Genomic DNA, 12,146 nt, shown 5'->3' on the forward strand with positions numbered 1-12,146 from the left:
GGGCCTATGGCTGGGGTGTTGGAACTGTAGTCCTCAAAAGTCCTTCCATCCCAAACGATTCTGTGATTGTATGATTTGTTTTGTTTTGATTGATGTTTTGATTTTTTTCTTTTTTAAAAAATTTAGTTACATGTTATTTTGTTATGAATTTTCTGTATCTGTGTAATAAAATGTAACTTTTCTTTTAAGTCCTGGAAATGTCCCTGCACTGGCTTATGCATGAAACACTTCTTGTGCTGTTAAATAAGTAAAATAAAGAAGATGGTAGAGCATAATGATCTGATAGAAGGTTTTTTTAATGAAGTTATACTACCAGCTGATCTAACATGAGTAATTAGATTTTAAAGTTGCTTAATTCCCATTCCTTTCCAACAGCAGGTATCATTTTCTGATCTTAAAATACTATTTTAATTACACAAACGAAAGGCAGTCTTAATGTGCTGTATTTTCTTACTGGGAATATAATACGTTAATAAAAAAAACAACAGAAAGAGACTAATATTTCTGAGTTTTTTCATCACCTAAAATGCATTCAAGACACTTGATGATGTAAATGATACTCTTCTTTCTTGCTGGCCCATTTTGTCTCTCTCCTTTATGCTTCTTTAGAACTTTGCAGAACAGACTTCTATAATAAATTAGTGCATTTTCTCACTCTGCTCAGTAATTTAATACAACAGTGAGAAAAGAAACAGGACCTAGGGAAGTCAGTGAATTAAGAACAGTCAGCACCACTCAAAACTAGACAGATTAACTGTTTTCCCAGCAAAGAAGCACAATGGTTTTGGCTGCTTTTTAGATCACTTATGATTCATTGGCAAAATTCCCAGCTTACTGTATTAACACGTAGCAGGTCAGTTAGATCTATACCTCACACTAGGGAAAATAAAAATAGTGATATTTAACAAACTTTTTTTGTCAGGTGTTTTATGGATATGAGGTTTTAGATCCACAGGTTTTATCAGTCCTTTCCATAATAATCAAGCTGAGCCAAAACTGAAGGCAAAAGTCTTAAAGAGTAATTACTTCACTACCAGATCTAGGCAAAGGAGAGAGACACGGTTAGTATTCTGGTGGTAAGGAAGGACAGGCAGAGCTCAGCTGTTAGATTTCTGTTTGACCAATCTGTACATCTGCAGCCTTAGATAAGCCCTGGTATGCTTGATACAGCTTGTCTAGTAGGTGTGCCATAGAACAATGGGGTCCTAGAGGCAGGTCAATAAAGCACAAAAATCGGGAAACTCCTCTTCGTTAATTTTGTTATTTATGAAGTAATTTGGACTGGGTTTAGAAGCTCTTAATTTTTTCTATCAGTATTTAAAGAATGTTAAGTTTGGTTTTATCAGGTTTGATCTTGTAATACTAAATCAGGTACCCAAACTAAAAAGGTGAAGTGATGTTTAACTGTATCAGTTTCTCATCGGGTATTCCTTTTTATGTTTGGGTATGTGGGTAGGAGATGTTTGTTTTCTTTGCAGGTAACTACCAGAAAGCTCTAGAGAAATACAAAGTAATTCACAGAAAATTCCCAGAGAATGTTGAATGTAAGTTGTTTTATTGAGTGGTACAACTATCAAAGGAAACTTTGTTGCATTGAATATTTGTGTTAGTAATGGCGTGATGGAAGTATTTTTCATATGAAAATCTTTTCATGAACTAACATTTTTATTCATGCTACTGCTGCATGTTTTCTGTGACAACACTAAACCATGATTTAAGAAATATTAGGGTAATGCTGGAGGAGAGCGATTAAAATAAACTTCAGCAGATTGGTTGAGTTTTCTCAATCATACTTCCTACGTTTTCTAACTATGTTACTTATTTAATCTCTCATGATGAAACGTATATATATTTTACTTCTAGTCCCTGCTGGTTAAAACTCCTGCTCAAAGTTTCTAGGTAGGAGAAAATCTTAGCAACTGTTTTGCAAAATCCAGGCTTTCCCAGAGGTTGTAGAGGGTGAGATTTTGTTGTTGGCATTTTTAAGTACAGTTGGTCAGCCAGTCTCTGGAAAATCAATAGAGAATTTCAAACCAAACTAGAGGAAACAGAACTTCAAAGAGTATTTTGCAGAATCAGTCTCACCTGTACTATAAATGAAAAAGCCCTGTAGAAAATAGGGGTTGTCACTGGCTGTGGAAACAATCCTCTTACATCCCACACAGTGCCTCACTAATTCTAAAATACAGGATTGTCACCAGCAAACCTATGCTTTTAAATGCTATGTGAGAAGAACATTCACTGTATTTCAAAATAAAATTGTATTGTTCTGCTTTAACAAATGTGCTACTTTTTTAAAGAGGATTCATACAGCTCTGTTGTACAAGAGAAATGTGATACTGTTATTCCTTGAAGTTAAAAGCAAACTGTCATGTTCGTATTGGTCAGACATGTTTCGTAGGGGTAGATTATTTATTAAACCTTTTTGAATGCTTGTATTTTTCTGAATGTAGTTTCTACAAATTATGAAACGAAGGCAGGAGTTAGACAAGACAATTTAACTGATTTTAAAGTTTTCTGCTTCTGAAACAACGGTTCTTCACTCATCCTTCCCTGGCTGTGTGCTCCCAGCCATCTTATGCACATTCTGGTGCTTATCTGATCCCTCAGTGAACAGGTTCAGCTCCCTAAACCAGCAGAGAAGTAACTTAGCACAAAAAGAAAAATAAGGTATTTGTGAAAGCAGTCAGGACAGTAATGGCCATGTCACGCTTGTTTCCGCTTCAGAGGCAGTTTTCAAAGGTATGTGGACGCATGCATAGGAATAGCAACAATGTTTTCAGAGTTTGGTATAGTGTCTCAGGAGATCGGTTTTAGGGGGTTTTTTTTGGTTCCATCATACAGTTACACTCAATCTTCATGTCTAGTTTGTTGGTTTTTTAATTCTATAAATACTAATCTTTAAAAAAATCAACCACAGCAACAGGGAAAACCAAACCATTCTGATTCACTTGGTATTTGTAAAATTGTTTTTAACAAAATGCCATTGATAGTGGCTCCTCGTGTCAGGAGCTGTGATCCAGATGAGTTAGTATGTCTTGTGCCTTCCACATATATAAATGTATTGTACTATTCATGGATATAGATGTTACATCACAGAAAATGTTGAATTATTTGCAAAATATCACAACACAAGGTAGAGTCACCTTGTATTCACAGTATTTGTGTTATTTGCTATTCTGTATGTCCAGTTGTGTTACGGTGCACTTGTAGTTTGACTTGCTTGTAAGCCTTTTTTTAATGGTTTTGCTTTTCATTTAGGCCTCCGATTTTTAGTTCGCCTCTGCACAGATATGGGGCTGAAGGAAGTCCAGGAATATATGACAAAGCTCAAGAAAGTGGAAAAATTAAAAGAAATAAGAGAGCAGGTAATCTTGTTTCTTTCTGTGATTATACAGTATCACTGCATGTACATAGATGAAGCTAAAATACTGTTTGTGATACTTCAAGATAAAATGTGTATTAACTTTCTAGTTTAGAGAGGCTTGTGGTTTGTGATTTTTCAGGTTTTTAGTTTTGAATTACTGATTGGCCTTGTATCTGTCTGCACAGTTTTTGAGCACTGTTTTTTCTGTAATTTTTAAAATACTGGTGAAAGATGGGTTATGTGGATGTGATGGGAATGTTGGAGCCACCCACATAATTCAATATCTCTGGAATGTCGTCTTTCCTACTTACTTGCCAGACTGCATAAAGTGTATTTATGAGCCAAGTAATAATGCAACTATAGGGAGAGAAGGGGAGCCTAAGAATTTGTCCACGTAGAACTCCTTTTAGCTATATACAAAGCTGTGACATTGACAGATTATGTAGGTAGAAGTAAATTATTCATGTTAGTGACAATTTTTAAACTGAAAAAAAAAAATAATGGAAAAGCTACAGACTGTGAAAGGTATGAGATCGTAACTTGCCTTCTGTTCAGAAAAGTGAGCATGGGTGTGCACGTATGTGCATCGTTTTTGTGGTATTTCTGTGATAAAGTAAGATTCTAAAATTAAAATCAACTTCCTGTTTGGAAAGCATTATCCATGCTGTTGAGCTGCCAACTGTTCAAGCTTGCTCTTCCTATCCAGTGTATTGCCTCAAAGCTACGTAGTCACGTTAGGACACAGTAAGTTTTACCTGATTTACTCTGACCCTAGTAACACTTACTGGCTCCCTTTTGATGTCAGATAACGTGTAAGTGCATCCTTAGTTACTTCAATTCCAGAGAGTTTGAGTATATACGTGTACGCTAGTACATTTTAAAAATTAAATTGACAGACGGAAACACTGATCAAAGGATTCCAAATTTATGCTACAATCTTACTTTGTGGGGTTAGTTGAAGTATATTGGTTTGGCTTTTCAGTAAATGTAAAATTTAAAGCACTTGGAAAAATGGACGAAAGAAGGCAGCCCACAAATGTAGTGGGACTAATATTCCTCCGTGTCTCACCTATAGTGGTATCAGTAAGCAAAACAGATGAGCAGATGTAATGTTCCTGTTCTGCAAAACTCATAATTAAGAGATCTCTCTGAAGTGTGTTAAACAGGCTTTGCTTGGTTTCTAGGGAATATCAGTTCAATGTCAGTGATATAAATAGTTCTTTGCAATAACTTCCAATACCTCAGGGCCTTGCTCTGGAAAGTTCAGAGATGAAACCAGTTAAAATGGGATTATTTTTTAGCTGGTAAGAGAGAGGTCCCTGGAGATGGAGAGGTTATCTATTTTCCTTGCATATAATTCCAGTATTTTTTTTACACTGAATATATTAATTATGTACCATAGATCTGCAAATGTTGAGAATTCTAAGGAAACCACTTTTTTCCTTTTAAGAAAGTTAATGTCTGAATATGTTTAAGAAAAAAAAAAAGTAAAAGTAAAATTGTCACATCCTCCTGTTTATTTCATGTTGGACGTGGGAGCTTTCCTGAGCACATTTCTATACTTCCTGGTGGGGAAAAAAGCTACCAGTAGCATATTAAAAAAAAATAAAAATCAAAGTTATTTAAGATTTTAATAACACAGAAATTAAGTTTAAATTATGGTGTTTTTTTTTTTTTATTCAGACTACATTGTGTTAAGGGACTTCATTGAGTAGTACCTTAATGACAGAGGTATCAATGGAACCCAGTACAGATGCATGGTAGCACACGTTATGGCATAGTTATTTTAGGCCGTTCAGACTTCAGTAGTGATCGTAATTCAGCCATGGCATGGAAAACTCACTGTTTGTATTACATTTCAGTATTCCTGTTAAGAGTCTGGTGACTCTGTCCTGTCACAAAACTAACCTTGTAAAGCAGAATCAGAGAGTGGTTCAGGTTGGAAAGGACCTTTAAAGATCGCCTAGTCCACCCCCCTGCCATGGGCAGGGACACCTCCCACCAGACCAGGCTGCTCACAGCCCCATCGAGCCTGGCCTTGAGCACTGCCAGGGATGGGGCAGCCACAGCTGCTCTGGGCAACCTGTGCCAGTGCCTCACCATCCTCACCATAATTTTTATTTTTTTCCTTGTGCCCAGTGTAAGTCTACACTCTTTCAGTTTAAAACCATTGCCCCTGGTCCTGTCACTACAGGCCTTGGTAAGAGGTTTGTCTGTATCTTTCTTATGAGCCCCCTTTTAAGCACTGAAAGGCTACAATAAGGTGTCCCCAGAGCCTTCTCTTCTCCAGGCTGAACAACCCCAACTCTCTCAGCCTGTCTTCACAGGAGAGCTGCTCCAGCCCTCAGATCAATTTTGTAGCTCTCCTCTGGCCCCGCTCTAACAGGTCCATGTCTTTCCTGTGCGAAGGACTCCAGAGCTGAGTGCAGCACTCCAGGTGGGGTCTCATAAGAGTGGAGTAGAGGGGGAGAATAAGGTATCTGTGATGGCACTTCCAACTAGTCAAAGCCTTAAGGTAGATCTGCCTAAATATTTTCCTATAGTTTGTTGCCCAGAAAACAGGCTTTTAAATTCAAGTAAGCCTGATCCTATTATAATTTAAACTAAACCAACTTTTTTATAAACAGAGAAAACTGAAATGCAGTAGGTTTAAAAAAAACCAAACAAACCCCAAACAAAACAACCCCCTCAGCCCTGCCCTGCCCCCTCAAACCCATCACCAACAATAGAAATCAAGCAGGTTTGTGGTCAGCTTGGTCAGCTTCATTCCTGCCAGGTGGGCACATGCTTCCAGCTTGAGTAAGCTCAGTGAGTTTCTGAATGGCAGCAAAATTCTGCCCCTGCAGTTCCTGGTAGATTCTCTTCAGAACCTTTGAAACTTGATCAGTTGCTTCCTGCTCCTTCTTGCAGTGCCTTGTCAGGGAGAGACGTGGACCCATCTCCCGCTTCTGGCTCTCTTGTCTGTCACACTCTGAAATCTCCCCAAGTTCAGTGTCTCCTCAAGAAAAGGAACAACTTTTTCTACCCCTCCAAGGAATCCACTTATCCAGTTTTCTTAAAAATCGACACCATTGTAGATGTAAAGGAACAAAGACTCTTAAGAAAAGAAAGATATTTTAGAATGTGCTGCGATTTAGTGTACTGCTGTCCTGTAGTAGAGATTGAATATCTTTCTGTGACTGTATGTCTTTTTGCTATTGGTATTACACCTGGGTTCCCATCCTCTGGTTTTGGGTTTGGGGATATTTTTTTTTTTGTTGATTGCTTGGTTGGGGTGTGTGTGTGGTTTTTCAGTCTTATGACTACCATCTGGCTTTGGAAATTACTAGGTATTTTTGTCCTAAGAAATGCCAACTGTCATCCATGAGCATATAGTCATAAACTATACTTTCAAGTTCTAAAATTACCAAATTTTAACATTTCACCATGTAAGTTTCCAATAGGAACAATGGTTTCAGTTAGCAATACCAGATAGAGTTCAATTCCTGCTCCCAGTTTCAGACTAACCTGTGATTTCTTGATTGCACCCAGTAAAGAGAAAATAGATAAATGCTAGTGTAATACACCTACATTTCAAAGCCTGCACACAGACTTAGTCTTCCTGTAGAAATTTATCAGAATTTGCTACTCTGGCATTGTTTTTTGAGAATAAGTATATCCACATGGAGTTTATTCCAAAATAAATATTCTTGAGTACTTATTTCACTCAGTTCTCAAACAGGGACAAGTTGTTAAATACTTCCAGCCAAGAATCTGGGAACATCTGTGGGGTTCGTTCCCTGTAGAAATTTTTCTCCCTGCCTCTTACAGGATTGGATTTTTACTGTAACCTTCGTATGTTGGTGGCTGGGTGGGTTTGTTTGGTTTTTACTGCATTAATCTTCCTTTTTTCATGTTTCAGTTTAAAGACAACAGGTAATGGTGTAAAAGTTCACACAACCTTCTTGGCACTGATGTATACACACATTACTATTTATTTCCGTTAAGTGAGCTTAATGACTGATAATAAGGGACTGATTGGGTGTGGTGTGAAGCAGTGATGATAGGTACGATTGCTGCGAGGGACTTACTGCCTTTACCTTCAGGCATCTGCATATGGACTGATCATCCTAAATGTCTTTTGCAGTCATGGGAGAGAAATAGGCAGTTTTAGGGTGGAAATCATTGGACCTATTTTAAGTGTCTGCTTTCAGTATAGGATGACTTATGAACTACTCACTTGGAACTTTACAGGAATTAGTCATATGCTTAAGCTGTAGTACTTCTGTAACGTTTTGGGAGTAAGGTCCTAGGATGCAAATGCCACAAGGGCACTGTCATGTAGAGACCACTTCCCTCTGAGAGACAGCAGCTGAGCTTCCGCTGGCAGACTTGTCAGTCATTCAGCATCTGGGGAGTCTGAATGTGCTTCCTGAAGGGCTGATATATGCTACTTCACTGGACTGTGAATAGGATATTTAATCTAGCATTCAGAGAACATATTTTAGACTTGAGGGTTTTCCAAAATAAATAAAAATTATGAGAAATTTTGATCCCCAACTGGATCACTCCAAGACCATTCCTGGTTTCATGCTAGGCTCTCTGCTTTCATGTCTGACTCCTGTGAGTTTTGATTTAAGGGTTCTTCCTTTTTCTGGTGGCATGAATCTTGAAGGTTCTTTCACTTCTCTGTCATTCTAACTTTGCCAGACTCCGTGAGGTTTTTCTGGTGAAAAATGAGTGAAGAAGCTACAGTAATTGACCTGAATACATGGTTAGGTGGTGCGCACATGTGTTTTAATCAGATCCTGAATTCATATTTTGGAATGAGACGCAGAGATTAGTTTATTAACAGCTGAGTGCTTTAAATACCAAGGTTTTGTACCTACCCATCAAAAAGTCCCTCACTGAGATGTACCTTCTTGTAATTGACAAGATACATGCATGAGGAACTTGGTGTTTTGCCAGCAGCAGAGTCTGTCATGCGATACAGAGGTATTGCTTTGATAAACTGTTAAAAGTTTTCAAATAACACTAAAAAAAACACAGCTGGAAGATGTTTATGGTGCCTTCCTCAGTGCAAGAGAGCTGACTTTTCAAACACAGCTTTTCAGGTATTTACCTTCACCTTTATCTTGCATTTAACACTCAACAGCAAATTAAATTTTGCTGTGAAGTACAGTGCTGTGCCAAGTATTCAGAATTTAAGATCTATGGGGTGAATAGTTCTTTTTATAGATTTCCCTACTTTCCCCACTTTGAATCTTTACAATAATAAAATGCTTGTGGGATTTACAAGACATTAATAGGCAGGGGCTACTTTGAACTCATGCAAGAAGGGCTGTGTTGCCTGTTTTTTCAGCTGTACTTTACAAAAGTACATCTGAACTATTTTTATGCACGTTCCTTGTATAAATTTTATCTGAAGAAAAATAATTTATTGAGATTTTCTGTTTGAATTTCATAGAACTCGTTTTATGTAAACGTTGGATTTAACGTTGATTTTAAGGACTGTTTTGTGCATTGAAAAACCAAGGTTTATTAGTTACAGCGTAGTAAGCCTAGTTTAATGTTCTTCTACTGTTTTATTAATAAAAGCTAGGTTGAGTTTTCAGTGATTATCTCTAATGTATATTACTAAATGGGGGTTTTGTTCTGTTCTTTTCAAATCTTTTTCACTGTTCTCCAGCGCATTAAATCTGGCAGAGATGGCAGTGCACGTAGCCGCAGAGAAGGAAATGTTGCTGGTGATACCAGTAAGTACTTAATGTTTAAATATCAGATTTGTCATGATCCTAAAGAAAACAGTTTTCCTTACAGTGTTTGTAAAACCGGTTTACATTCTGAAATGCACACAAATATGCATTGAGTAATATGCGAGTACTTCACAAATTTTGTTTCATGCCTTTTGATAATTTTGATAATCTCATTGCTGTATGAAACCTCAACCAGTATAGATGGATTTGGTCTAAGGTTTGTACTTTATATACAGATCTCAGTGTATTCCAAAAGCTAAATTTCTACTTGTTTTCACTACTCTTGACTTGAACTTTTTTGTCCCATTAACTTTGGAATATTTACTATAAGGAATCATTTATTATAACAAAGCAGAACATGTAAGCCATGAAAAACAGGAATTCGTTGTGTCTTTATTTAACATGGAGGAAAGGGAATTTTGTGTCCACCGTCTTGTATATTACGTTAGGTGTTTGTTACAAGTTCAAGAGGCTATTTAGTGCAACCAACTCCATAAATAAGGAAAACACACCCATGCTGTCTTTGAGCTCCCTTTTCCCCTTTCCCAGTATAGCAGAGTGAAGTACTAGCATCTTTGATAGAGGAAAGCTTGCTTTTGACTACTAGTTTCTCTGCTGCTATCGATGTACAATGCTGACTTTCATAAGTTGTAAAACTCTACCTCTGGAAACTGGACTGTTCCATCTTTTCTGCACTAGGTAGTCTGCATATTGCTGAGCTAATGATTTTCCCCTCACATTATTAAATCCATGAAATGTTAGTAATGTTAAACCTAACTGTTCCCCACTGCTGTGCTAAGGAATCTAGCAGACTTTAAGCTACTTCAGCCACCTGGGGAAAAAAATAAAAATCCCTATTTTGACCCAAAAAGGAAATTGTTTCTTTGTATTCTGCTTTTGGTTTATCTTAATATCAGTGGGCCTCGTAAAAAGATAAGCCCTATAAATTCTTGCTTCTTTTCTCTTCCTTTTACAGAGAAATAATGTATGGATTTTTTTTTCTTACCTGTTAATCTTATTTCTCCACCTACATAGCAGATGCTTTACTATACTTATCCAATTCTGTAGGGTCATGAAAAGTCATGTTAGATTTATGAAGAGTGTTCTCCTGGGTTCTCTAAGGGTTAAGAATGAGTGTTGGGTACTTAAGAGAAATTTCATTCCTTTTTCAGCCCAGTAGTTTTACTAGAGAACTTTTAAATCATTTCTTGATATGTAGGAAAAACACCATTCACCTAGGATTGAATTTTACCTGTTCTGGGCCTCAGGCCAAAGTAATTCTTGGGGTGAAATTCCTTATTTTGGTAGCAGAGAGGGATGGAAATGTTTCTGGACTCTCCTTTTTTACATAAGCCCTATGATCAGGCAGCCAGCTGGAGGTGCTAGCAAAACAGCAGTGTAAGAAAGCATCGTTCCCTGATTTCTGTCATAAAGTGGAGATCCACTTTGGCTTATAATAAATGGAAATTAAGAGCAGCATTGGTAGCAGGCAAGGGTATTTACAGTTGTGCAAAACATTGCATCAGACATATAGGCAAAGAGCAGAAAGGTTCTCTTTTCTTACAGCTGTATTTTGTAATTAGCTCTATCCTCATTAGTGAAAAAAGGGTATGTTAGAAGGAGTGAGTCAGTAATTTAGCATTTTTCCATCTTGACTGTTACTTATATGCTCTTTTGCTAAGACAATGTTAATCCCCCCAAACTACCAGTTTGGCAATACTTCTTTTAAAGACAGAATTATAATCTATGAGTTGTCTTTTTCTTAAATTAAAAAAAAAAATTAAAAAATCCCTTCCTCTCCCTTCCAAAGTTGAGCACATGAGGAACTTTGACTGCAAGCTCTAGTAATTCCAAGGTATTACTCTCGGTATGGGGGGGAAAGAGTAATTGGCAAAGAGCGAATGCAGACATTTAGGATGGTAACATAAAGAGGATGAGAGGGTAAGCAGGGTCAGAACTGACCTAGAATTTGTCCTATCAATAATTCTTAGATTGTTGCTCAAGATATTATGTCAAATTCATGAAAGAATGGGAAAAAACAGAATTTGGGACCAAATCTGTATAAAAGCATTTTTGGGAGGTCTCCGTTATACAAATACAGTGTCAAAGATCCAGCCTTTCTGGAAATGACTCGGCAAACAAGCAGAGGTACAAAGAAGGTCCTGTATTGAGCCTGGAGTTAACTTTCTGCTGGGATTCCTAATTAAAAGTTGTGGTGAGATGTACTAACATGTATTTTTAGAAGGAATCAAAGGCATTATGCATTTTTTAACTAGTAATGTTGATTCTGGGGAACCTTATCAGTGAAGAAACTGCACGGTCATGGTAACAGATGTTAAACGCTATGTTGTAGTGTGTCTACGTTTTACTGAGGGTGCCTGAGAGAAACCCGAAGACCCAAACATTATTTTGCCCAATGTTTGGTGGTTATGAGTCTGTATTTTTCAGATTTCTGTATATGGCCAGTTTGAAGATGCATATGAAATATAAACACGGTTATTTTATTTCAGAATCTTAATACACTATTGATAAAATAATAGCTTCAAAATAAAAAAAAAGATCATTTGTATACATTTTAAGATTAGTCTTTTCCACTGGTGTTGCCAAGACCTAAAGGGATCATTTTCCTACGCTGTATGAGGGATTTGCCTTCGTTACTGAATCCAGCGAAGCATGGAATCCTCCTTAGTTTAGTACTTACTAGCTAAATGAAGTGTGTATACATTCCAAATATTTTAGGTGTGATGCATGTTTTATTTCTTTCCTCTTACCAGCTCACTGGTCCCTATCCTTGCTGGCATTCCTAACAGATTCTGCCTCCACCCCCAAAGTATTTTGTCCCTATGCAGCTATTTATATTAGGAGTATTAATAATTCAGGCTTCCTTGTTTTAGGAGTTCCTCCTAGAATTGCTTTTAAAGAGCAAGCTAAGAGGAAAGAGAACTGAGTCAGCAGGGTTTGTACTTCATAGGACACCTACTACTTTGGCAATATAAATTAAAAAAGAAGGTGCATGAGATGCATTAAAGCATAATTTGAAGAAT

The 12,146-nt window shown here is 37.2% G+C and overlaps 1 protein-coding gene across 7 annotated transcripts in view; it reads left to right on the forward strand.

The window, feature by feature from the left end:
- IFT88 (intraflagellar transport 88) overlaps nucleotides 1-12,146 on the forward strand; it is a 57,065-nt gene that overhangs the window by 37,741 nt on the left and 7,178 nt on the right. For all 7 annotated transcript variants that reach the window (XM_056328310.1, XM_056328313.1, XM_056328312.1 and 4 more), the window contains 3 exons: nucleotides 1,479-1,544; nucleotides 3,262-3,368; nucleotides 9,036-9,102. In XM_056328310.1, coding sequence (XP_056184285.1) covers nucleotides 1,479-1,544; nucleotides 3,262-3,368; nucleotides 9,036-9,102 — 240 coding nt within the window. The remainder of the gene's footprint in view (nucleotides 1-1,478; nucleotides 1,545-3,261; nucleotides 3,369-9,035; nucleotides 9,103-12,146) is intronic.

The sequence above is a fragment of the Falco biarmicus genome, chromosome 2 (assembly GCF_023638135.1).
Source record: "Falco biarmicus isolate bFalBia1 chromosome 2, bFalBia1.pri, whole genome shotgun sequence".
Lineage (NCBI taxonomy): Eukaryota > Metazoa > Chordata > Aves > Falconiformes > Falconidae > Falco > Falco biarmicus.